Source organism: Bos grunniens, chromosome X (assembly GCF_055505025.1).
Source record: "Bos grunniens cultivar Pamir isolate PY7600 chromosome X, Bosgru_T2T1.0, whole genome shotgun sequence".
Lineage (NCBI taxonomy): Eukaryota > Metazoa > Chordata > Mammalia > Artiodactyla > Bovidae > Bos > Bos grunniens.
The window spans coordinates 143,356,995-143,384,685 of NC_141194.1; the positions used below are offsets into that span (position 1 = coordinate 143,356,995).

The window sequence follows — 27,691 nt, forward strand, 5'->3', positions numbered from 1 at the left end:
GCCTTTCTCTTCATGGCAGATAACTAGACAGTGGTTCACAACTCTAGCCCCCAGAAGACTCACTTGGAGAACCTGTTAAGCCTATTCTAAGGCCCCCCTCCCCTGATAGTATTATTCATCAGATCTTAATATGTCTGTAAAAGTGCTTTTTTAGCACTCACTCCAGGTGATTCTGATACTGGGGGTGGGGCGGGGGTTCCCAGACCATATTTTGAGAAATATTGCCCAGCATTCCAAAGAGCTTATTTGAATAGTTTATTTAATTCACTGGTGAATTTAAGGGAAGTTGTAAAATATATACAACGTACATATTCTAAACCCAACCACAGAGATGCTCTTAGGGCTGTTTTGAATCACATGCCTGAGCTTGAGTGCCATAATCAGGTGGAGATGATGCTTGATGGCTTCACACTCTCATTTTTTGTCCAGGTTTGAGGGTAGCTGTGGGCCTGTGTATAGACTGAATGCTCAAATATTCCTTAATGACACTCCATCAGGCATAAGGAGACTAGTGGCCATTATTAAGTTTGACGGACTCTTGGCTTAGGCTGTGATTGGGAACAGATAAGCTATCTCCTGCATACATTCAATCTAGTAATTGCTAGAATTTTGCTGAGCCCGATTTGTTTGTTATGCTATAAAATGTGTTTCATGAAACAGTGCTTTTACCTATAGTGTTATGCTACAAAATTTGGGATGACAACTGAATTGAACATGTTTTTTTATTAAGTGTGCATTTACTTGCTGAATAGGCATCATATGTCAGTTTTCATGCAAAGTAGGTTACATGGTATCCTCTAGAATACCATGATATCCTCTAGCAACTCTATTTCTAGATCCACAGACTGCTGAGACTTTTTCCATCTATCTTTGGCTGGAGCTAGTGAGTCTCAGAAAGAATAACTAAAATGATACAGAGAACAGAGCAGCTTTTTCTGACGACCTCTCAGAAGGTCAATGTCTCTTTGGAGCTTTTAACATAATTAATTCACCCGATCAACAAACGTTTATTGAGCAACTACTGTGTACTAAGTACAGTTGTAGGTGTTAGGAATACAATAGTAAATAAAACAGATGAAAACTCTTTATGAAGTTTATATTGCAGTGGAGGGCATGATATGGACAATAAACAAGAAAATAGGCAAGACATAGAGTATGTTAGACAGTGATAAAAAGTGCCAAGAAGGAAAAAAATAACCAAGGGAGGGGGATTGTGACGTGTCAGCGTAGAAGGCTAACATTTCAAATAAGTTGGCTGGGGAAAGTGTCACTGAGAAGGTGGCTTTTGTATCCAGACCTGAAGGGAGTAAGTGAGCTAACACTGACATGGGGGAAACGCAGAAACAGCAAGTGAAAATGCCTTGAGGAAAGAGTATGCAAGAAATGTTTGAAGAACAGCAAACCAACATTGGGTCTGGAACAAAAAGTGGTAAAAAGCCACAGTCAGAGAGGGAGTAGAGAGACGGATCACGTGAAGTTAGTGGGGGCACAGATGTTGCCATCCAGTTCCAAAGACCAGAACCCTAAGACTACTCTGAAGCATGAAAAAAAATATTCAGAACAATAAAACAAGAGCCACTAGTCTGTATACTGAGTACTAAGTTCATAATTCCAAGAGATAACAGAAGCTAAAGATAAATTAATAGTGTCAGGATGAGGTGTTATAAATTCATGGATGGCAGTTACCTAAAGAAGTTAGAAAGGGCTTGGGACCACTCTATATTTTGTGTGATGGGCCCCACAAAGATAACTATCATTCCGCTCCCTTTCCTAGAATCAACAAGAGGATGGTGAGCTGAATGTATTAGCAGTCTGATCCACTAGCTATGTTAAGTCCTCAGGCGTTGGAATCACAGGCCATAAAAGAACCATTTTGGGAGCTAAGATAGTAACTAAGGTTATCACTGGATCAACATATAATGGTCAGGGGGAAATGTGAAGGGATGTGAAAACTGCAAATACCCTAGCACTGCATAAAGCTAGTTTGGGAAGAACTAGTGAGTAAACACACATGGAAGTTCTGTCTACCTGCTAAACTGCATCATTTGCCACTGACATTCAGGAGAGAGAGGGGTCATCACCTTGACTTCAAAGGGGCTTCTGCTAGCACAAATACCTGGAACTTCTTAGAAAGAAGAGGTGCTCTGGGGTGTCTCTTCAAGGTGTAGAAAAAGCCATGTCAAGAAGCCTGGAGCTGTAAAGCAATTATCCTTCAATAAAAAAATTAATTAAAAAAAAGGAAGCCCAGAGGAGACTACTTTGAAAGTCCTACAGAGGAAGCCAACTAGGAGTCCCCTGGCCAGATAGTTTGGAGGCATAGAGGCCAGCCATAGCAAGGACAAGGCGACAGGCTCCATCCCCACCCTGTTGGTGGTGGCGCACTCCATCCCTCTGGGCACTGCCATCAGCCTTGCATCCAGAAACCGTAAATATAAGGTAGTGTACTGTCTGTGCAAATGCAGCTTTCAGACAAACCCTCTTCCAACCAGATTTCTTCCTTCCTCCAAGCACTCCTATGGAGAAATCGCTGAGCTCTGATGGGTTTTACTGACATAGATTGTGCCTCTCACCCCAGTCAGCCCCTTCTGTTAATATAAGAGGGGTACAAGACAAGAGAACATGCAAAACCTTTGACCTTGTGAACTCCGTATAATGGGGTTCCTATCCTGAGGGCAAAGGGGAGCTCCTGAATGCATTCTAAGCAGGGGAGCAACCTGAACATTTTGTTTCTTGTTTTCACCTGCAAGGGAACCAGTTGAAATTGTGCACCTTGCCTCCAATGGGTCCATTGACCAGAAGCTTGACTCTAGCTGTAGGAAAAAGGGACAGCAGATCATGAAGGAGTTTGCTAGGAATGTTTCTTCAGCCAGAGGAATTTCTAACTTTGAGACCAAGGCCAGCATACAGAGCTGACTCATTTCTCTTTTCCTACTCTCTCCAGAGTGCCTTTGAGCCCTCGTCTGGACTGGTTCGCTCACAGTCCTTGATCACGTTTGCCATGCCCTCCTTGTCCAGCAGCACCCAGGTGCCTGTTGGCTTCAACACCCCAGCCACCACCCAGAGCTGTTTGGATTCCTCAGCTGCTCAATACAAGATGGCTTTAGATCCCTGGAAACAAAAGAAGAACATCCAGGTGACTGTAAGTCCTTCAGGAGGCCTGGGAATACACTCCCATATAAGAAAATATGAGTTCTAGGAGTTCCCTGGTGGTTAGGATTCTAGACTTTCACTGCTGTGGCCTGGGTTCAATATAAAGTCAGGGAAGCAGAATCTGCAAGCTGCGCTCGTGCCCCACCCCCCAAAAAGATGAGTTCCAACCTTTGCAAACTGCTCCTAGGGAAGTGGTATGGTTTGGGGGATCCATACCCTAAGTAGGGATGGTAAAGTCAAGGACACTGTCCCAGGTTTGACAGCCCTGGAAAGAGGTGAGCATACTTGTGTCTAGAGCCTGGGATGTTCCATGTAGAGGGAACTTACATAAAAGGGATGGAAGAAAGCAGAAAGAGTGACCTAAGTCCTAAGAAATTGCTTACTGGCTTAGTATCTGGGAATTCACTCAGCGCTCTTTGTAGAAGACATTCAATCATAGCCCAGATCAGGATTCTGTGTAATTATGAACCAGATAAGACCCATGAGTTATGGCAGCTCTGTTCCACTTCTTTGGAGGTCAGGCTTCCAGCAATGCCAAGCATTCAGAACTCAGCTATTAGCCCCTCCAAAGACCTCTCCGTGTCACATACAGGTCGCCAAGTTCTTATGCTTTCTAGCACACTCAGGCAAGCCAATTATGTTTAAAACATGGCCACAGACCCAAATCAGATCTGATACCAAAGAGAAGTGACAGTTGATAGCAGAAAGAAATGACACAAACTATCTGGGGTCCTTTAGTATAGGGATCAAGAACCTTGGCCACCTGTATCAGGGCCACACTGTATCAGCATCCAGTGTAATAGGTCATGTTCACTACTCATCCACATCATCAAGAAAGTTGGACTATATTCCCTGATCTGTGTTTAGGAGGATAGGGAAGTAATTCCTTTGAAAAAGATTTTTTTACTAAAAACTAAGAATTAAATCAAGAACTTCCAGATGTACAAGCTAGATTTAGAAAAGGGAGAGTAACTAGAGATCAAATTGCTAACATCCATTGGATCACTGAAAAAGCAAGGGAATTCCAGAAAAACATCTACTTCTGCTTCGTTGATTGCAAAAGCCTTTGACTGTGCAAATCACAACAAACTGTGGAAAATTCTTAAAGAGATGGAAATACCAGACCACCTTACCTGCCTCGTGAGAAATCTGTATGCAGGTCAAGAAGCAACAGTTAGAACCAGACATAGAACAATGGACTGGTTCAAATTTGGGAAAGAAGTATGTCAAGGCTGTATATTGTCACCCTGCTTATTTAACTTATATGCAGAGTACATCATGCGAAATGCTGGGCTAGATGAGTCACAAGCTGGAATCAAGATTGCTGGGAGATATGCATATCCATACATGAAGGCTGATTCATGTTGATGTTTGGCAGAAACCAACACAATTCTGTAAAGCAATTATCCTTCAATTAAAAAATAAATAAAATTAAAAAAAAAAGTTGCTTGGAGATACCCACTAAGGGCAGAAAGCAAAGAGGAACTAAACAACCTCTTTGACAAAGGTGAAAGAGGGGAGTGAAAAAGCTGGCTTAAAATGCAACTTTCAAAAAACTAAGATCATGTCATTCAGTCCCATTGGCATTTCCCTTCACGGCAAATAATGGGGAAAAAATGGAAACAGTGGCAGATTTTATTTTCCTGGGCTCTAAAATCACTGTGGAGAGTGACTGCAGCCATGAAATTAAAATTAAAAGCTCCTTGGAAGAAAAGCTATGACAAACCTAGACAGCGTATTAAAAAGCAGAGACATCACTTTGCTGACAAAAGTCCATATAGTCAAAGCTAAGGTTTTTTCCAGTAGTTATGTACAGATGTGAGAGTTGAACCATAAAAAATGCTGAACACCAAAGAATTGATGCTTTCGAAATGTGGTGCTGGAGAAGACTCCAGAGAGTCCCTTGGACAGCAAGTAGATCAAACCAGTCAATCCTAAAGGAAATCAACTCTGACTATTCATTGGAAAGACTGATGCTGAAGCTGAAGCTCCAATACTTTGGCCACCTGATGTGAGGAGCCGACTCATTGGAAAAGACCCTGATGCTGGGAAAGATTGAGGTCAGGAGAAGGGGGTGACAGAGGATGAGATCGTTGGATGGCATCACCAACTCAATAAACATGAGTTTGAGCAAACTCTAGGAGATAGTGAATGACAGAGGAGCCTGGCATGCTACAGTCCATGGGGTCACAAAGAGTCAGACACGACTTAGTTACTGAATGACAACAACAAAGAATTTTTAAAATTTGGTATTTTAAAGAATGTGTCGGTTAGCTGGAAGAGTCACTTGGCTGAGTCTTTAGCCTCTAACTCTGGGATATAAGTAAAGGGCTATAAATCAGAGATGGAGGAGATGAAAAGATTTAATAGTTACAGGCATTTTACCAGGAAGGACATTAAAGCGCAAATAGATGTCCAAGGTCATACACTCTGGTAATGGCAGAAGTAGGACCAGAACCCCATCTTCTGACTTCCAGTTCAGTTCTATTTTCACCCCCATCACGTTGCCCCTAGCTTAAACATTGCAGTTTTGCTTTAGTAAGAGAATAAAGTATAAGATCAAAGAACAGCTGGCAGAATGGTGGGCCTAGGAGGAAGGTCTTCTAGTAGCACTGAGAGAATCTCCTTGGTTCAATGTCAAGCAGAGGGTGATCAATCACTAGGCCATATACATCCAGTCCTGTATATGCATGATCACCTGGACACTTCACCACAAACCTGGACACATAGGGAATGTTGATGAAGGAAGACTTAGCAAGACCCTTCTTTCTGACTTCTTTCTGCATAGCCTAATTGAGGTAAGGCCTGGGTAGCACTCTCTAACAAGGTCAGGGCATGTACTTCTTCCTTTTGCCTCTCTCCCTGACACATGGATGAATGAAAATAAAAGTGTGCAGGATCCTTTATGACAGAGAGGCTGCTGCTACTGGCTCCCTGCTTTGGAATTTCTTAGATCTTTAAGTCCCACAGGAGGGTTCCCCTTATTCTTAATTTATAGATGTGGACAGAGATATAGAGAGTAACTTGCCCAAGATATACGGAGAGCACGTGATGGAGCAGAGATCTGAACCCAGGTCTATCTGACCTGATCCATTCAAAAGTAAATAATTTTGAGCTGAGTCTGCTTACCAAGGCACTTCAAGTGGTAACATAGAGCTGTATGTTTGCCTTTAGATGTATATCATGGTTGTTATCAGGCCCCACAGCCCCATCATCAGGTTGATGGCCTTGCAGTGCAGGTCAGTGGTTTCTGGGGTGTTTTCAAGAGTTCCCTGCAGCGTATCACTCAGAGACCAGAAACTTCAAATCTAAATGAAGTACTGCCAGTAGGTAAAATGATCACCAAGTTATGGATACTACTGAAATAATTTCCATTGTGAATGGTATTGTTATGCTCCCAACTCAGCCATTTGGATAGCAAGGATTTTTTTTTTCCTGATGCTTTTTTTCCTTTGGCAACCACGCAGGGGTGGGTGGAGAGCATTTCAGCCTGATTCAAAGTCTTTTCCTCTTCTAGGTGAAACCAAAACAGGAGGAGCCAAGCCTCCCAGTGGCTTCTGAAGAAGAGAAAAGCACAACCAAACCGAAAGAAGCTGACCAAAAGAAGCTGAAAAAAGACAGCGCAGGTTGGCATATCTTCGCCATCACCCATAAACACATACTCAAGCTTAATGGCACAGTGCTATGTGACAAGAACTATATAATGGAGAATTGCCCAGGCCTCTATCCTTGGTCTTCTGAGGGCTTAAAATTTAAGATGCATATTAATGTGGTCCAAGTTTCTCCGTTTGAACTGCCCATTTAATATAGTTGCCACCTGTGTTAGGTAAAAGGCCATACCTCCAGTATTCTTGCCTGGGAAATCCCATGGACAGAGGAGCCTGGAGGGCTAGAGTCCATGGGGTTGCAAAGAGTAGGACACGACTGAACACACATAGTAATATTACAGGGAAGAGAAGACCGACCTGTAGAACTGCTGCCTTGTGTTTGACCTGAAGCCTGTGGATCAGTGCAAATGTTAAGGCTTTTCAAGAATTTCTTTGCATGTATATTATGTTAGATTATTTTAATAAAGAGAGTTGAAAGCAGAAGTGGGGAGGGCATAATCCTACCTTGCAGATAACCCCTGTTGACACCTTTCTTAAAAAAATAAAAATACCTGTATATCATGTTAAAATTAAGTAGAATTAAGTAGAAAATATAAATACTAAGGAGGAAGTAAAATTTCCTTTCACCCTGTCCCAGTCAGTTTCCTAAAAGGTAATTGTTGTTACAAGTTCAAAAATTGCTTTTTGATGTGTCTTACTTCTAATGGTGGAACAGACTGTTGATATGCTGGTGATGTGCTAACCTTGGAATCAGTTCATAAAACTGAATTTCATTTATATTTAAAAATTTCCAACTGCAGAAGGCTAACAGTGACCTAGTCATTCTCTATCTTTTGAGTAGCTACTTCTCCACACTAGGGAATTCAATAGCAAATAGGTACCCATTGGGACAAGGCAGAGTATTCTTATTTTAGAAAATCAAAAGAACACATTTTTCCTTTCCTTCCGTTTGGTACAGGTGCCTCAAGCCAGGAACAGAGCAACAAGACTGAGATTGCTAAACAGAAGACAATGGATCCGGCTACAAACACAGATGCTACTGAGAGTCAGAGTTACCCATTTCCAGCAGCATACATGAAACGCCGTGGAAAGAAAAGCTCAAGTACTTCAGGAATGAGTGAGTGTGGATCCAAAGGAAGAAGCTTTAAACAATCCACTGGAGTGCTTGGCCTAAGTGATGGAGCTGGGTCCCCACCTGCTGATAAGAACGCCAGGGATTGCCATTTCTGGCAACTGTCCTTGGAGAAGCAAGTCATGGAGCAGCCCACAACACCACAGACAGAGAGCACTACTCCTCAGGAGCTGCTGTCAGGTAAAGATGACCCAGGAAGGGGAATTGCTGATGCAGATTTTGAAACCAGAAAAGCATCAGTATCACAACTCAAGCCTGAAGACATGGAAGAGCCCGTGGTGGGTGGTCTGTCACCATCCCATGAAGATGGGACTTCTGGAGCCAAGAAGCCAGAAGCCAGGGCTGCTCTATCACATGTGGCAAGGCCATCTACACCCCAAGATGCTCTCTCGGTGGCAGTGTACAGTCAGATGTTTATGGAGGCTTCTCAGAGCCAGCCAGAAAAGGAAGAAGCTTCTGGCTTTGATGTGAAAAGTGTCCAATTTAAAATGAAGTCCGCTCAAGAGACCCTCAAAGAAAAGCCTCCCAGAAGTGTTCTACAGGCCTTAACAGCAAGGATCTCCAGGAGCGTGAGTGCCTTGGTGGAGGGAACCCTTTGTGCCGGGAGACCACCTCCCAGAAGCCTTTCAGGGTCCTTCGGGAAGTCAAAAGCTGAAGTCATCATCGCAGATTCCAAGAGCACTTCAGAGGAGGGCGGTGATTCTGAGCAACAGCTGGCTCCTGGACATTCTTCCCTACCGTCCAAGATGCACAGGAATGAAGACATCTTCCCAGAATCAAAAGGTTCAGCTGTGGAGCTGAGCAGTCTCGAGCAGCAGCAGGCCCCTACATATTCTTCACAGTCCTCGGGGAAGTCCAAAGCCACAGCTATCTTCTCTGATTCCAAGAGCACTTCCAAAGAGGGCAGTGATTTTGGCCAGCACCAGGCTCCCACACCCTCTCTCCAGCCCCTGAGCAAGTCCAAAGATGGCCAAGAAGTCTTCACAAAATTGGCTTCCTTGGGACAGATGAGTGGTTCTAATGAGCCACCGACTCCCACGTGTGCTTCTTGGGCTGTGGGAGAGCCTGAAGACAAAGTCTGCACAGGATCAAATAGCCATGTGGAGAAGTACAACAGTGCCAGTGACACAAAAGAAGTCTCCCTGGCTTCAAAGACCATACCTGAAGTGCAGGGTGCTTCTGAGTGGCAGGTGCCTCCCGGGGACACTTTCCAGTCCTGGATGAGCCCTCAATTCGAGCAACACGCGTCCACAAGCCCACAGAGCGTGGCCATGGAGTGGGGCATTTCCATGGAGCCACTGCCTCCCAGAGTGAATTCTAAGCGCCTGAGGAGGCGAAAAGTTGAGCCACCAGTCTCCTTGGATTCAGGAGTGATAACACTTAAAACGATGACTTCTGCCGGCGTGCTGCCTCCGAGACATCCTTCTCAGCCTTCATTGAAACCAGCAGCTCAGCAAGAAAGCTCTGTACATCCAGAGAGCCCCGATGTTGAGAAGACCACACCTGCACACTTGCTCACTTTCCCACATCCTTCCCAGCCTGCGGAGAGGCCAGCAGTTGAGTACCAAGACTCCATGGGTGCAGAAAGCACTGTGGTTGAGAAGAGCATTTCTATGAAGCCACTGCTTGCCAAGCATCATTCTCAGCCCCCAAAGAGAGCTCTAGCCCAGCAACAAGTCTCTGTGACTTATTGTGAAGCTGAACAGAGTGTATTTGCAGGTTTGGAGGGTTCTGTTGCTCAGAAGATCAGTCTGGTGGAGAAATTGCTCCCCAAATATTCTCCCCAGTCCTTGACAAATCCTCGAGCCCAGAAAACCTTGGAGAGCACTGCTGTTAAGGAGGGCAGCATTGTGGAGGTGCCACCTCCCCAGCCCTCGGTGAAGTCTAAATTCCAGCCACAGACCATTCAACTGGAGTCTGTGAGTGCTGCCACAGAGTGGAGCAGTCCAGGGGTGCCTGTGCCTCCCAGATCCACCATCCAGCAGTCCTGGGAGATCCCCATGTTTGAGCAACCAGACTCTGAAGGTCCAGAGAGTGCTGCCTTCGAGTGGAGCATTATCATAGAGCCGCTGCCTCCCAGAGGGACTTCTCAGGCCTCGATGAGAGCGGGAGTCAAACAAGCAATCTCTGAAGGTCCAGAGAGTGTCGACACTGAAGGGGATGCATCTACTGAGCTGCTGCCTGACAAACATCCCTACTCCATCGTGAGACAGAAAGTCCAGCAAATATCATCGAGTTTTGAGAGTGCTGCTGCCAAAGTGGGCATTTCTGGAAGGCCACTGCCTTCCGTATATCCCAGACGAGTGCTTAAAAAGTCAAAAGTTCTGGAGATGTCCTCACGTCTAGAGAGCATGGCCAATAAAGAAGTCATACCTAAGAAATCGGTGATTGTCAAGCGTCCTTCTCAGTCATTTGTGAAGTATATGGCACAGCATGTCTTTTCAGAGAGGCCTGCTACAGAGGAGGGAACTCACATGGATCCTTCATCTTCAAATCCACCTTCCAAATCATTGAAGCCGAAAGTCGAGCAGCAAGTTTCCTCAGGCTGGGAGAGTACCAGTGTTGAGGGAGCCATTTCTCTGAAGCAAGCGCCCATGAAAAGCCTTTTACCAAGCTTAGGGAAGCCCAAAGGCCTGCAAGAAGTCCTCTCCCATTCAGAGAGAGCTCCTGCGAAGCCGAGCAGTTTTAAAGAGCAGCTGCCTCCCAGACATCTTGCCCAGACACTGGGGAAGCCTGAGTACCAGCAGGAAGCCTCGTCAGCTTCTGAGAGCTCTGCTGAAGAATGGAAGAGTTCTGAAGAGTGGCTGCCCGGCCAATGCCCCGGCCCAGTCAAAGATGGAGCTGAGTTTCAGCTACTGACGCTCTCAACAGGCCCAGTGAGTGCACCTGTGAAGCGGAGCCGTTCTCAGCAGCATCTGCCTCCCAAACAAATTTTTCAGGCTCCTGCAGACCCTGAACATCAGCAACAGGTTTATCCAAGTCCCGTGAGTGCTGCCGCTGAGGGAACCATTTTGGAGAGTGATCCTAGCTGCTGCTCTCTACCCAGAGATCTGGCTTCTCCAAGCAGAATCAAGAAACCCAGCCAAAGCTCTGAAGACCTCTCTAAGAACGTCACGACTGCCCCTACCAAGCCCATGCTGGCCACTGCTCCTTTCTTGCAAGCGCCCACTTCTGGAAGCAGTTCCTCTCAGGAGGAAGTTCCTGAGAGTGATGATCAAAATAACAGCTATTCAGATTCATCCAACAATGGGGCTGATGTTGAAAAGCTTTTTGGAGTCCGACTGAGAAGAACCTCTTCCTCACAGAAGTATAAGGGTAAGAAACAAGGTTTTACCAAGCTTTCTTCACCCTCCTTGGGCTCAATTTCATCCTCTGTAGGTACAGCCCAGCCAATCAGAAGGGCTTCCAAGGGGGCCCTGGGCACCATGCAAAACCTCACCACAGTATCTGACTTGGCAGAGAAGCAACAGAGGAGGCCCAAATCTGAAAGGATGGCCAAGAAGCAACCTGGTTACAGGATTCCAGGTGAGTCTTTATCTTCCCAGATGGGCAGCAGGTATCAAGAGGAGAGAAGAACCAGAAAGCAAAGTCTTGAATGGGAGGAAGTCTGTTCTAGCCTTGCCCATTGCCTTGTGGCTTTGATAGGGCTGGTTTGGGGATTTAGGGGCAGAATAATGCTCTATTCTAGATGAATAGATTTGGAGATTGTTAACTTGAAGTCTTCTCTTTCCCAATGGGGTCTCCTTTGGACATTTGTCCATATTCTGTAATGGACACGTAACCATCTCCCCACCCCTCTTACCCCATATACATGCAGATGGGATTTTATGCCTTTCTCAAAATACCTTTACATGTATTATGCTCCCTTGAACACCACGTAGCTTTTTATTGTTTACTTTTTTGTTTTTTTTTTTTGCTACTCAGCATGTGGGATTTTAGTTCCCTGAGCAGAGATCAAACCTGCTGTAGTTGAAATATGGAGTCTTAAGCACTGGACCTCCAGGGAAGTCCCCCATGTGTATTTTTGAAGCCAACTCATTAATAGAGCACTATATTCAGACTCTCAGCTTGAAGTCTTAACTTATTGTAAATGTTTGTACTTCCACAGCTTCTTAACTCACCTGAAATGTCTAAGAATCAAGAGCTAGGTGACTTTTTGAGCATTTATTCCTCTCCAAGCCTTTGTACCTTCAGAATTATCATCACATAGTCTTGTACATGCCTATAACCATATCCATAACCACACACTTTCATTAGAGACCATGAAGTAACAGATGCAATAAGATTTTCCTTGGACTTAGAGAAATGACATCAGTGGCCTAATCATCTGGCCTCCTAGGAACTTCTCTAGCTCACTTGGAAACCATTGTCCTACGTGAACTGGGGATAGAAAGAGAGATGGACAAGGGAGGGAAAGGGACCAGGAAGAGGACAGTTGACAAACTTTGAAGTTGTGGGGAAGGCACTAAAGAATGGGGCCCCTCTCTATATGTTGTTTATTTTCATTTGGCAGTTAACAAGGATCCCATTTGAGACATTATTGTGGGTAGGTCCCAGTCAGTCTCAAGACCCAGCCTGCCTCACTTTAGTTCTACTTTCTTTCATTCCTTTCTCAGGAAAAGCTCCTGGTCGACGGTCAGAGTATGCCGCCTCAGAGGCAGCTTGGATAACCGCGATAAAGCAGGAGCAGGGGAGCTTCCAGGCCAACATTCCTCCCAAAGAGCCAAGACCCAAGAGTAGAGCTGCAGCCAAGGCTGAGAGGAAAGAACCCAGACATGGAGTAGGACCTCGAGCAGCCTCCAAAACACTCCAAAAGGTCATTGGAGCCAATTGATTAAGCTGGTGTTAGGAATTTTGCCTAATAGTTCCTCACTTCCTTGGGTGCATTAATCAAGGCAAAGGGACTTTGGAGGGGAAAGACTTGGTTTGTACTCATAGAAAGGTGCCCCCACTTTATGTTCCTAAAGGATTTGTGAAAAGTGGTGCATAGAGAAGATTCTATAAATCAAATCTTGTTCTAAATATTCTAGAATAGGATTCCTCCAAATTGGTTGAGGCATAAGTAGATATAAGAAAATCCCAAAGGTCACCACTGGGGTGAGTTGAATAACTATTCTTATAAATATTTTAGCCTCTAAATATGTATATGCATTTAAGAAAATATGAGTGGAATTAAACTATGTTTTTTTCACTTAACATTTTATTTCTGGGCACCTTTCCATTATCAGTACATAATGATTTACCTTTATGTAAATAAAGGTAATGTTTGATGTTCAAGCTTCCACATATTGATTTGGTTTGGTCTGGCACCTTCCTATAGATTAAAAGTGAAATTATGTGATTAACTAGGCTAATGGATCAGAACATGATAGGATGACGTCTTGCTTTTAATGTCCCATTTGCAATGTCTTTGGAAGTTTTAGAATGAGGACCCCTCTTGTCAGCCTCAAGAAAACTCAATGAAGTTCACATAACAAGAGATGTCTAGGTTCTTATACTTTTAAGTGCTTAAAGAATTTGTTGAAGAATCATGTGAAAATCTGTTTTCACTTTTTGCTTTAAAGATCTTTTCATTTCATCATTATTATTTTTATGGGAGCAGGATCATACAAGTAGAAAAGTCTACCTTGGTTAAAGTTTTGTCAGAGGGAAATACACTAAGATATGTAAACTAATTAATTTAGATCAGTTGTGGTGAGGTTAATTTGGAAAGCTTAAACTGTACCATTTTGAAAAGACCTATAGTTATATCATGGCATGAACACAAAATGTAAACAAGTTTTGTTGTGTAGAAATCTATGGAACCCAATTAATTGATAAGATTTGTTTGCAACCACCACATTTCAGTTAGCTTTCTGTTAAGTGCTGGTAAACTGCTAGAGAAAAGGTTGTAATCGGGCTAAGTAATTCTCATGTTAACCTGTTTACACTGTTTATATGATTAGATAACCTTTTCTCACAGCTCAGAAAGGTGATAAAGTTGAACCAGCTTAGATTTTGTGATCCTAAATTCTAAACCTAGGTGCTTTCTGTGCTCTTTCCTTCCTTACCTCTCTCTCTTTCTTTTTGGTTAATGTTGAACTTATAATACCCAGGATTGGACATGTACCTATGATCTGACTAAGTAATTTGCTATTTTCATATCAGGACTTATAAGATCTTTCTCTTTTCATTTTTGTATTAAAGAGAACTGGCCTTGTAAGTGAAAGCCAACCAAGAATGGTTCCCACTTCTGATGTCAAGAGACAAGAGAAGATGGCACCAACAAAGCCTCCAAAGTCTACCAAAACAGGTAAAACAAAAACAAAAACAAAAAAACACCCTATCCCTCGACTCCCAGAAGAGCTCTCATAGAATGTGAAACTTCCCATTTCAAACTCAGGCAATACGTGTCTCTTCCCCCAAATCAGCTTGTGATTCTCTCATGGTACTTCCATTAGATACAGATATTAGCTTGTTTTAGGAAAATCCAACTATTATGACTAATATAAGTCAGTCCAGTGTGTAACTTTCAGAGGTCCTTTCAGTCTTTTACCCCATCAAGGAATCTGTATAGGAACAAAATTGTGATCATGCACTAGAAGGTTCCTGTGGCTGGTATTCAAAAGGAGAGAATACCAAGCCACTTTCTAGTTCACAGCAAAGTGGTATTTTCTCACCCTCTACATTCCCAGTGAAACTGTGAAAAATAATCTTGTATAAATGCCCAATAGTATTGGAATTTTAAAAACTATTTAAAACGCTTGTTTCAACCCCTCCATATTCTGAGCAGGGGTATGAGAGGTGGGGCATGTTGAAAGCTGAGAAAAACACTGTGCTGTGATAAAATCGAATGGGGTCTCACCAGTACAGTTATGTGTCAGAGGGATTTTTTTTTTTTTTTCTAGAAGGAGCAGGGAGAGGGGAGGATAGGTTTATACTGCGTCATCTTTGTTCTCTTCCTTAGTCTATCTCATGAAGAAATTAGACTAGGAATTTAGGAATCCACTGTCTGGCCATGATATAGCAGCACAGCAGGTCAAGTGAATAGCCTCTCATGGGCATGGTACTCTTATCAAGTGGTTTTCAACTCTCACTATGTGTTAGAATCACCTGATGTGATTTTTAAAAAATTATATATGGTCTTGGATCCATTGCTGGAGATTCTAATTCAGTTAGTTCATGAAATAGCATGTGCATTTGTATTTTTAAAGAGACCCTAGGTGGTTCTAATATGTGACCAGAGTTGAGAACCACTGGCTGACTCTAAGCCGCTAAGTCAATCAACCGTAAAGCAGGATGAGGAAGGAGGTACTTGTAGAACTGGGGCATAGCGAGGTAGTCTGCTCAGTAGGAGCAGTTGATATAATGTTATTTAGCATAGACTTTTCTTGGGTGGACCTATTGAGTCATCAACAGTGATTTCATACAACATAAGGGATTGGCAAAACAAAAACAATGTTACCTTATTTGAAATTTTAAAAACTGAATGGATACCATATAACATGTTTCCGCTCTGGTCTCAGTTCAAAAGTGTAAGACAGTCCAATAATGACGACCCAAAGATTGGCAGTTACAGCTGCAGGTATTTATTCTCAGGCCTTCCAATGTCCAGGCCTCTGTGGTTCTAGCCATATTGACATTACTCCTTTCACATACCACCCTATAGCATTGCCCATGCACTGACTTTTAGAAACCAGAGGAAACCTAAAAGGAGGAAAATTTTTATTGCATCCCATAAACATACTTCAGTATCTCTGGGGCTTCTTACTGCTTATGTGTTATTTTCTATGGTTTGGTTCCAGTTGGATTTGAAGATGAGAAGATAGTTCAAGTACCTTCGATGGAAAAAGAAACCAGGTCTGCTACACTTCCAGCCATGCTACCACAGCCGGTTGAGCCAGCTGAACCAGTCTGGTTCTCCCTGGCCAAGAAGAAAGCTGAGGCATGGAGCCATATAGCAGAAACGATGCAATAAGCCGCTCCTGGGTGGAGTATCAGCATTTCAAATTATAATTGCCAATAGCTATATTAATGCCATGTAGTGAATTATTTACAGTAGCCATTTTTATTAAGCATAAGAGCCTTAAAATGGGCATTAAAGCTAATAATTATTTGAATTAAATAGATGCCATGAATGCCCAACCTTCAGTACAGTCACTGCCAGCATCTGAAAACCCAGCATTTCCTTTATAAAAACTATGTAAAATGTTTGCACTTCTGTTGAATTGAGAAATCTTTAACTTTGGACCATAGACTGTAGAAGGGAAAAAGCGAAAACATTTTGTTGGAGCAACTAAGAGGTGGGCATTTCCCTTGATCAAATAAATTCACTCTAATGGAAATATCCAGATGATCTGGTCCAAGGATTGGCTTATATGTTTTATGAGCCTAATTAAATGCTTCAGTTCTTTCCTTGTTGCTCTGACTTTGTAAAGCCTCCTAAAGAAGAGGTGGTATTGATAGAAGTGAAAATTCTGGGTTTCCAAGAAAAAATTTGCACAGCCAGCTCCCCAGTCTGTCCATTGCCCTTTGAAACACCTTGTTTGTATCCCTGAGGGCCCCCAAGCCCTGCAACTTACACAGAGCTCTCTTTGCACATGCCGCATGTCAACCTGTCGCAAGTCTGGCAGCTGTGAGCACCTTCCTATGAGGCATAACATTCCTTGGGGACTATCATACTCCCCTGAGGGCTTAGCCCTCCAATGTTTGACCTCTTACACCAGTGCTATTGTGGTCCTGTCTAGTTGCTCAGAAGCATAGTGCATGTCATACACATCCTATTTGTAAAGCACTTAAGGCCCTCTTAAAATTCAAAATTCTGCAGATGGGGGCTTCCCTGGTGACTCAGACAATAAAGAATCTGCCTGCAATGCAGGAGACCTGGGTTTGATCCCTGGGTCAGGAAGATCCCCTGGAGGAGGGCATGGCAGCACACTCCAGTATTCTTGCCTGGGAAATCCCATGGACAGAGGAGCCTGGTGGGCAACAGTCCATGGGGTCACAAAGAGTCAAACACAATTGAACAACTAAGCACAGCACAGCACAGCAGAGGCCAAAAGCTGTGCTTTTAATCAAGCAGATGGGAATCCTTCCACGAAGGAAGTCTGAGGCTCCTGGACACTGTCTTATGCCCAGGCTCCCAGTAGCCCAGTTTCTTGTTGCTTTCCCTCAGCAGCCTCTGTTTCACAAGATTTGGGCTCAAAGCAAGATTGAATTCTCAAAGCCACAGAACAGGTCTTTCTGCTAACTGGAAGCCTGGAGTGATTGAATTAGCCTTTCCCTGCCCTCATTCCTAGAGGCACACACACCCAACACTCACTAGGCTGGACAGCTCCCACCTCCCCAGTGAACCACTCACTCCAAGTCCTTGCCCTCCATTCCACTCCCCCCCAACCTGCCACACACACACACACACACACACACACACACACACACACACCACTAACGGAGAGCTCCTTCTGGATGCCTGGACAGTACCTAGCTCATTTTCTCAGGGAACCCAGAAGTGTCTTAGTATTACACCTTTCATGGTATCTGCCTCTGTCACCATGGAGCTACTTTGTTTAAACAGAAATGCAGCCCTAGATGTAACTGTGCCTTTAATTTCTGAGTAGGATGCTGCCTTATGCAAGAAAATTTCAGGGGCTATAGGGTGGCAGAGGTAATTTCAACCCTTGGTGCTTGGTTTTCCTGATGATGGTATAATGTGATACTGTACAATCATTTGCTGGATTTTGCATTTTCTCTATAAAACAAGTACTTTTCCTTATACTATATTTTTGCCTTTTTGATAATGCTAGGTTTTTGATTGATTGATTGGGTTTGATTTCTGTTGTATTTCCATAGTGAACAGTTCATTAAGGTAGATGCCTTTACCCAGGTAATCCTGGTAGGTTAACTGTTACACCTCCCTTTTCTCAGGCTGGACCATAATTAGGTTATTCTCACTGTAAGAACTCTCCATTAACAATTTCTTTTTCACAGTTAACAACAAAAAAATATGTTTTAAGAGGTTAAGTCTTTTTTAATGCATAAAGGTACATTTTGATAAGTTTTCAGCTTCTTTTAGTATTCTTGATTTCTGCTGTATGCAAAGCAAATAAATTCAATAAAGCTTGTTCTATAGTCTGTCTCTGTCTGTCACATAGGGAGGGAAATTAAATAGGTTATTGACAATTTAGACCCAAGGGTTGTCAGAAGAGCAAATGATCTTGAGAGGTTGTGTGGAGCAGAAAGGACCCCTATGCAGGTGTGCCTGACCAAGCTGATGGCCTCCAGGTGGGCGTCTATATGAGGGAGTGGTACTACTAAAGAGGGGGTTTTCATATGTGTAAACACATGAGGAGCAAAGAGATGGGTGGGAGAGAAAATGCAGACAGGCGAGTAGAGGGGACAAGATGGAGGTTATACTGCAGCCTGGCTCAGGGACTAGGTCTGAGTCTTCCTGCAAGATGAGCTTCTAGAACAAGCCATTATCAAAAGGAAGGGGCCCCGCTGTGCTCAGCTAACAAAGTGTACCACAGAGTGAGCAAGGGGAAAGAGTAACAGAGCAGATATTTAATCTGGCATGTCCATAACATTTGTCCTATTTGCAAGGTTCAAAAAAAAAGAGTTTAGTTAGGGATCCACATAACATGTCTAAAAATATTTGAAATGTTCAAATCAAATGATAAACCATTAAATAAGTTGTATCTCCTTCTATGACAAATGTACCTTCCTAATGAGCTGAAAGGCCAGGTTGGGATTTAGTATTCTCAGACTCCTCTAAGTTCTGCCCTGATGGCGTGGGAAGAGCTGCCCTCCTTCCCTTCCCCCGCCCATGCCCTGGCTCCTAGGCCAGGCCGCATCCCCTTCTGGGCCTACAACCCCTCCCTGGGCCTGGGAGCACCCACCCCAGCAGTGAGTGCAGTCAGCCCTCCCCAGGACAGGTCTAAGAGGAGCACACGGGCCCTGGAAGCAGGCTAGGGACTGTTCAGGGCTGCCAGGTACCTGGAGCATGGGCTAGCAGGGACACAGCCCTTGTTCCCATGGGCTGGGCTCCTGGCCCTGGCGGGAGGGGTGTGGCTGGAAGAGGACCAAAGTGGCCCTCTAACACTTAGAGCTCAAGACAGAGATACCTCTGCCTGGGCCTGGAAGCAATACTGTTTTAACAACTAGCAGTGCAGAAATACTAACAAATCAGAACCAGGTTGAAGGGCCTCAAATTGTCCTAGTTGACCTGCCCTTTCAGTTGAAATAATGGTGACAGGGAGTGTTTGCCTTCTGTCTCACCATGTGGTTCTAGCCATAAGGAATAATATAACACATTTTAAAACATCAGCATCAGTGACAAAAAAATGACAGTGTAAGTGTTAAGTTTACTTTGACAGATATTAGTGGAGCACCTACTAAGTGGACAACTCAGTGCCTAGGACTTTGGGAAAGATAAAACGTTTTAAGGCCCCAACCATTCAGAATCACAGTCATGGGGGATGTGAGCTGGGGGCAGGAGATACACACATATGTAAATCATGTACAAATACTTGGACATACTATTCACAATAATCAAAAGGTGGAAACAATGCAAATGTCTACCAACAAAAGGAATGGATAAACAAACTGTGGTATATACATACAACAGAAATATTTTTCAGCCCTAAAATTAAATGCTGATACACTCTACTATGTAGATGAGCCTTAAAAACCTTATGCTAAGTGAAAGAAGCCAGACACACAAGTTCACATATTGTATGGTTTTGTTTATAGGAAATGTCCAGAATAGGTGTTCATTGATATAGAAAGCAGATTGGTGGCTGCCAGAGAATTGGAGGGTGAGGAAATGGTGAATTGACTGCTTAATAGGTACAGAATTTGGGGGTGATGAAAATGCTCAGAACTAAAGATGTGGTTGCACAAAATTGTCAATGTCATTGAATTGTTCACTTTTAAATGGTTGATTTTAAGTGAACTTTACCTCAATTAAAAATGCTAATATAAGTTGTAATATAAGATGTGCTACCACAGAATATGAGAGAAGGTATCAATGTTACCAAGAGAGCACTTAGGAAGCTTTAATTAAATGCAGAAATGAGCCTGTCTAGTCTCAGGTCCCCAGGCCCATCCCCTTCTCTGATCCTCTGATCAAATGTGACTTATCCTTTTTTCCCTCTTAAACAGAGTCTAGATATCAAGCTTATTCTCTCCCTTTCCTCTATTTCACTCATTTTTAATTATGAAATATTTTAGACCTACAAAAGGTATAGAGAATAATACTGTTGACATCTATGTACTCACCACCCAGCTTAAGAAATGTAATATTACAAATATAGTTGAAGCCCACTGTGGATCCCTCCCCAATAGGATCACCATCCTTTTCTTTCCCCAAGGGGCAGCCACCATCCTAAATGCAGTGTTTATCTTTCCACTGCATGCCTTTCTGCATGCTTGAGTACACACACACATCCTCACAGGCATTGCCTTTTACTCTGTGTCTATATCCACCATGCGTACCTGGTGAGTGAATGTTCTCTTAGACTTCATATACCTGGTATCTTGTCTGTGACCTTCTGAAACCAGCTCTGTCCCTTGGATATTTTTCTGGAAGTGTTAGTCATTCAGTCGTGTCCAACTCTTTGCGACCCCATGCACTGTAGCCTTCCAGGCTCCTCTATCCATGGAATTCTCCAGGCAAGAATACTGGAGTGCCATGCCCTTCTCCAGGGATCTTTCCAACCCAGGGATAGAACCTGGGTCTTCTGCATTGCAGGCAGATTCTTTACCATCTGAGCCACCAGAGAAGCCATCTCCTATACACAGCCTCTCTGTGTCTCAGCCCCTGTGAATCCTAATTTCCTCCCCAGTTCAGCCACTACCGTCCTATTCAATTTTTCTCCAGCATCCCCAAGCCAGTGAACGAAGGCTGGTCCTACCATAGATGGATCTCAACTTCTCCCCCTGTGGCTCTCAACCAGCACTTTTCAAACCTTAGCTGCGTCAGAATCCCCTGGAGGGCTTGTTAAAACACTGGGCCCCACTCCCAGAGTTTCTGATTCACAGGTCTTGGGTGAAGATTAAGAATTCCTGAGTGATGCTGATAATGCCATTCTAAGGACCAAACTCTGAGAACCAGTGCTCCAGATCAGCCTCTGGGCTCAGGTTCAGCAGCACCATCTGGCCTCCAGGCTAGCTGGGCCATCCATCAGGTTTCCTTCAAAAGCACCCAGTACTGTGAAATACACATATAACACAAGTCATGTATAATTTTAAATGTTCTAGTAGCCATAGTTAAAAAGTAAAAAGAAACTGGAGAAAGTCATTTTAATGCTATATTTAATACTAAATTATCATTTCAATGTGTAATTAGTTATTAATGAGACTTTACATTATTTTTTTACACTTGCAGCAGATTTCAACTCAGGTTAGCCACCTTTTGAATGTTCCACAACCACACGTGGCTAGTGACTAATGTAGTAAACAAGCTCAGTTCTAAAGGCTTGATCTCCATTTCTGTCTTTACAAAAATTGTTTTAAACTTGATATTTCAATTTATTTGGGGCTGCAATAAAGAATTTAAAGCAAGCTTACCAAATGGTGGAAAGTGATGCCTTCCAATGAAAGTAAAGTGGGTCAAACAAGAGGGAAAGAGATTTGAGTCAGGATTATTTATCTAAACAAAATCTGCCTGCACTTAAGTTTATTAATGTAAAACAAACTTATTTTTAACTAGAACAAACACTCTCAAACATATCTGTAGATGAAAGAAGTCATGTTGTTGGATATCACTTTTAGGGAAATGAATTTTGGGATGGAATCAGCATTAATAACATTCCCATGGGCTTCTGCAAAATGAAAACCCTGAAAATCAGGATCCTTCTTTCTCCATCTTTCTAGTCTTCCAAACTGCAGGATGAAATGAGAGAAAATGAACAATTATTCAGCATTAACCAGCACCAGAGACTTTCTTAATCTAAGAAAACAGTTGGCCCTATCTATCTTTGCTGCTATCTATATCTGAGGGCTGTTATCTCAACAAGTAGGGAAGAAAAACATATTTTCCTCTTGTAACCTGCATCATAGATATTGGTGCATGTACAACCTGATGGCTTCAATTATGTGATCCTACCAACATTGTCTCCTCTTGCCCAACACCATAAATGTTTTTTCCCTTTGAGAGGCTATTCTGGGACTTAAATCACTCTTATCACCTTAGAAGTCTGTGCTCAGTCCACAGATGATACTCCCTTACTCTCCCAGACCCTCAGTTTCCATATCTACCATATGAGAAAGAGGCTGTTTTGAAATACACCATTATGAAAATGAGGGAAAAAATGTTAATCATTAAAGACAAGATATATCTTGTACCTTCATTATCAGCTCAGTGATAAGCAACAGTCATACTATGACAAAGTTGCTCTTCTTTTAACTGTCACATAAAATTTAAAAATCTACAACTGAACAAATGTTTAGCTATTAATCACTAAATGTGGTCCCTACTTGAAATTCTGAACTTTTTGCTATTTGTAAGTAGTCACATTCTAAAAGATGTCATCTCTTAGTGCAGGAGACTCCACTTCTGTGGTCAAGAAATAAACACTCTACTAGTGCAAAGCCCAGTTACTTTCACTGATGCTTCTAGTAACTGTTTACTAAACAAATACTGGTCTTAGGTATTGATACATTTACAACTTGTTAGTAGTCTTACAGGTAGAGGACAAAAGACCTCATAAAAATAAATGAGGAGCCATGAAGTATATTTCAGTACATAATGCACTTTATATTACTAGGTGCACGCTGCTGCTGCTGCTAAGCCGCTTCAGTCGTGTCCGACTCTGTGTGACCCCATAGACGGCAGCCCACCAGGCTTCCCCGTCCCTGGGATTCTCCAGGCAAGAATACTGGAGTGGGTTGCCATTTCCTTCTCCAATGCATGAAAGTGAAAAGTCAAAGTGAAGTCGCTCAGTCGTGTCCGACTCTTAGCAACCCCATGGACTGCAGCCTACCACGCTCCTCCATCCATGGGATTTTCCAGGCAAGAGTACTGGAGTGGGGTGACTAGGTGCATGAGTGTTCTATAAACATTAAGTAGGCAAATTTGAATTGCTGAACTAATTTTAAACAAACTTTTTCTTAATTTACTGGGAGAATTAAAAAGCAAAAACAAAATTTGTAAATGCCTGGGAATAGCTGGGTTATTTTCAAAGCTATACACAGATACCTGGATTTTCTGGGCTTGTCCTTTGCTGGGTCCAGATTCTTTTCTGGTTCTTCTTGTTTTTTGTTATACTTCTCTTCTTTCCCCTCACTTTCAGTGTCTTGGACCTCTTTTTTGGAGTTCTCATCCTGGTGCTTGGCTATTTCTTTAGTGAAGAATAATACAGACTTTAGGATCAGAGGTTCACAGGAAAAAAAAAAAAAATCCCAACTCATAAGGAATAGCAACAGACATCCAGAACTCTACCCTCAGGAGAAGCAGGAGGATAGGAGCAACTAAGAAAAGAGTAACTGGGGGCCTTCCTTCTGGTGGATACAATACTTCCATGGCCCTCACTTTGCTGCTGCTTGATCATTTTCACAATCACATTATTTCTTCTCTAGTAAATCTGTCACCCTGTGCTACTGATTACTTCTGGCCAAAGATCAGAATCCTCTGGGTCTGATGCATTCTATATGTTTTGGTCAGAACTTTCTCACCAAAATATGTTTCGCCTCAATGACAAATTCTATAGTGAAGCTCATTAGTTCCTCAACCCCCTGAAACTTCATTTTGATCAAGTGCTCCTGTATCAGTTCATAGTATTTTTGGATCAACTTTCCAAGAATCTTGCCATTTTTAAAAGCTATGAACCAAATATGAGGTATGCCACTTGCTTGTTCTCTTCCATGTCCTCTCAAGCTCCCTCCCAAACACCTGCTTTCACTGATCTTCACCTGTGGGCTTATAACTGGCACCGACCGATCATCTCAGACCTCTTACCAGGGTTGGCAGAGGGAAGCTTATTTCCTTCCTCCCCCGCCCCAAACCAGAGAGGTCGTTATGGAGTTGGGCTTCTACTGGGCCCCTCTGGCCTTCGATTCAAGGAGGCCCTGACTCCCAGCCTCCCTTCCCAAGGCCCTCCTCTGAGCCTGCCCCCCTTCTCGGGATCCCTGGTCCCCAGACCCGGCCTGCAGATGCCAGTGTCCCCGTCCACCCCAACCACCCCTCCCCGCCCTCCTGAAGGCTCACCCTCAGGGGCAGCCGGCTCCTGCGCCATTTCCCACAAGCTGGACTCCTCGGACTCCTCGGCGGCTGTCTCCCATAAAGAAGCTTCCTCGGCTTCCTCCGCCTCCTCCACCTCCTGGGCTGGGGCCTTCCCCGCCGGCCCCTCCCCCGGTCCATCCGACGACACCAGGGGCTCAGAGAACTCGGGAACCGCGGCCGAGCCTTGATTGGATGAGTGCTGCCGGGCCCGGTGCTGGGCCGACATGTGGCCGTTGTGGGGCCAGATGAGGATGTAGTCGTTGTAGTAGATGCGGTTCAGCACGGAGCGCACCAGGTCCAGCAACGTTAAGCGAAAGCCAGCCATGGGAAAGTGGTGCGCTTCCACCGTGAGGTCCAGGCTCCCTGCCTCCTCTTCCCCCTCCTCAGCGCTCCCGCCCTCCAGGGCCGCCTCCCTTGGGCCTCCTGAGGACACGGCGATTCCGCCCGCCCCAGCCACGGCATCACCCCTGCGAGGCCCGGAGTTGCGGTCCACACCTTCGTGGGCTCTGGACGATCCGGCCTGCACCCCAGCCATGCCTTCTGGGCCTTCCTGCCCATCAGGGCCTGGATCTCCACCCCTCGTGGTGGACATGGCACTGGGCAGTTACCTCAATTGGGCGGGTGATGACGGCAACAGCACAGGTGGTGGCGCCTGAAGTGGCTGCCCTGAGGGGAGGCTGAGGGTGGCAGGATGGGACGAGGCGGCCACTGAGAGGACGACAGGAGGCCCCACGACAGGGAGGGTAGGCAGCCAACGGCGGGAGCGTCCCACCGAAAGCTGGGCCTCAGACGGCAGTGGAGCCAGGCCTGACACAAAAGATTCCCCTAGGTCACAGAGGAGGGGCGGGGCCAGAAGAGTAGCCAATAGGACGTGCCCTCACGTCACGAGCTCTGAGCTCATTTGCTGACAAGTGAGGATTGACGTGCCCTGTGTCCAATGAACAATCAAGGCACTTAGATTGTAGAATTGTTCACAATCGTCTCCTGGTTCTTTTGACGCCCTGGGTTTGGTTCTAGCTTACATTTAAGTCCCTGTCCTTTTAGTTTTACGATTGTCCAAAAAATCCACAATGGTACAATATATCGATAACATGGGCTGAGGAAACTTCTGTAAAAGGCAGAGAGTTAACATTTGGGGCTTGGAGGTGCTCAAAGGTAAAATCAAGATGGTTATTATGCAGGTACTTACATAACAGAAGTCCACAACAAATGTCCACAAATGTTGCTGAAACTAAAAAATATTAATAATTGCTTACAATGTTTAAATAATATAGGTCTATTAGTGAGAAGAATGAAATTCTTTTGGCAGAATATAGTTTTGCTTAACTGAAGATCAAAGTGTTCTCTGTCATCAAAACTGCATATGTTCATCTGTTCTGTAATGAAGTTTTACATACCACCTTTGCAAATGTCTTTTCACACAGATATTGGCAAGTACTGATATCAGGCCATGAGACAGGTACTTCTAAATACTGGTATCAATCCACAAGCATATGATTTTAATTTAGCATATTCATTATTTGGAAGAAAATTATAGAATTCTATTAGGTTCTTTTGATATTTGCCTTTTAGCATGTCATTACACTGCAGAGTAATCACTTTCATTTGAAGTTTATGTGGAAGCTCCTCAACTGCACAGTTTAGTGGATCTGAAATATGGAATTTTCTTTGTACTTGCATGGTGGTGGTGGTGGTGGGTTAGTCGCTAAGTCGTGTCTGACTCTTGTGACCCCATGGACTGTAGCATGCCAGGCTCCTCTGTCCATGAGATTCTCCCAGTAAGAATACTGGAGTGGGTTGCCATTTCCTTCCCCGGAGATCTTTCCAACCCAGGAATAAAACCCGGGTCTCCTGCATTGCAGGCATATTCTTTCCCAACAGAGCTATAAGGGAAGCCCTTGTACTTGCATAGAGGACTGAAAAAAAGCTGCTGGAATTATAATATGAGCTTGAACATATATCTACTGTAAATTTGTATGTGAATAGAGAGCGCCCTTTGGAGAAGGCAATGGCACCCCACTCCAGTACTCTTGCCTGGAAAATCCCATGGACAGAGGAGCCTGGTAGGCTGCAGTCCATGGGGTCGCCAGAGTCGGACATGACTGAGCGACTTCACTTTCACTTTTCACTTTCATGCATTGGAGAAGGAAATGGCAACCCACTCCAGTGTTCTTGCCTGGAGAATCCCAGGGACAGGGAAGCCTGGTGGGCTGCCGTCTATGGGGTCACACAGAGTCGGACACGACTGAAGCGACTTAGCAGCAGCAGCAGCAGAGAGCTCCCTTAATTTAACTTTTGAAAGCATCTGAAGATTATAAAGCAGTCTGACATTACTTTGATTCAAATAATGTTAATTGTCATTGAAATGACTTTACCACAATATGTTTTTTAATATAAGCACTGTTTGCTTTGTAATTTTAGGTTTAGTTCATTAAGAAATATTATCAAACCTGGAACAAAAGCTAATTTCCAAATCCATTCAGTGTTAAATGGTAATTGAGGGAGATGTTCTCAATCAAAAATATTTCAATCTCCACCATGAGCTTAAAAAATCACATACACATGGACATACACACACAGAGTGGTAGAGAAATTCAGGATATCCAACTTCTATTTCTCACAAAAGTTCACAGAACCATGATGGTTAAGTTCATGAGAGTGAATGGTGTTCCTCATTAACACTGTCAGTTTAATAACACATGAGAGATTCAAATATTGTCTGCAATGTGACTGCTGATAAATAATATAATGAATAACCCAAAGAGTTAAAGACCTTATATTTTCACAAATGTTGTATATTTGTTCACTAAGTCTTCTTCTCCACTCATATTTTTAACACCATCGTTTGTAACATCTTAACAGATTCCACTTCAGGTTATACTAAGTGCTTTTTCAACTTCTTCAAAAACATTCAACCCAGAGTAGTTACATGCAGATTGTTCACAGATACTAATTCTTCAGTCATTATAAACTGCAGTCACCAACCTCTCAGTCCTAGTCTGCCCAATTCTGTTATTGCCAAATTCATTGGATGACAAGTATGAAATTTTTGACATATTTTGTTAGACAATGCAAGTATTGATACTACCAGGAAAACCTCAGGCAGGCCTCGAAACTGAAGTCTCTCTCAAAGTAAATAAAAATGTTGACTGACTATATCTCTCAAATTTCTTAAAGAAAAGTCATAGCTCTGCCACTTGTCACCCCAAAGATGAGCTCATTAGGAAGCTGCCAATAAAAAACTGTGGCTGTGAAATGACAAAGGTTACTGTGACTAAGCATTTCAGAGCTGAGTCACTAGTGACTAATTCACACATAAGGAACAGTAGTACCAATATAGGATATATGATGCAAAACCAGTGCCTCTGTCCATACAGTGAAAGGTGATCTTTCATTTGGGGTCTAAGCTACCTTCATGTCCCTTACTGCTCACTCTGATTTAACAATAAACAGCTACATAGCTTAACATCAGAGTCAAATCTCTGTGATACTCAATATGAAGTGGACACAGAGCAACTAAATAAAATTCATTCAAGGAATTCAGAGAAATCACTGGCAACATTTTTGGTAGTGAATATCCACTGGTAGAAAAGCTTGAGGGGT

The 27,691-nt window shown here is 43.5% G+C and overlaps 2 protein-coding genes across 2 annotated transcripts in view; one reads left to right on the forward strand and one right to left on the reverse strand.

Annotated features, from left to right (window-relative positions):
• Positions 1 to 17,997, forward strand: part of KIAA1210 (KIAA1210 ortholog) — an 84,877-nt gene extending 66,880 nt beyond the window's left edge. Inside the window, exons 8-13 of the mRNA XM_086388257.1 lie at positions 2,942 to 3,139; positions 6,668 to 6,776; positions 7,717 to 11,415; positions 12,507 to 12,706; positions 14,077 to 14,182; positions 15,675 to 17,997. Of these exons, the coding sequence (XP_086244383.1) occupies positions 2,942 to 3,139; positions 6,668 to 6,776; positions 7,717 to 11,415; positions 12,507 to 12,706; positions 14,077 to 14,182; positions 15,675 to 15,847 (4,485 nt within the window). The 3' untranslated portion in view covers positions 15,848 to 17,997. The remainder of the gene's footprint in view (positions 1 to 2,941; positions 3,140 to 6,667; positions 6,777 to 7,716; positions 11,416 to 12,506; positions 12,707 to 14,076; positions 14,183 to 15,674) is intronic.
• Positions 17,998 to 21,599: 3,602 nt separating this feature from the next.
• Positions 21,600 to 24,885, reverse strand: CT47C1 (cancer/testis antigen family 47 member C1). Its single transcript, XM_086388258.1, has 3 exons — positions 24,074 to 24,885; positions 23,066 to 23,207; positions 21,600 to 21,750 (listed from the first exon to the last, which is right to left on the reverse strand). Exons 1-3 carry the CDS (start codon positions 24,678 to 24,680, stop codon positions 21,738 to 21,740), a joined length of 762 nt encoding a protein of 253 aa, XP_086244384.1. The 5' UTR covers positions 24,681 to 24,885; the 3' UTR covers positions 21,600 to 21,737.
• Positions 24,886 to 27,691: the final 2,806 nt, after the last annotated feature.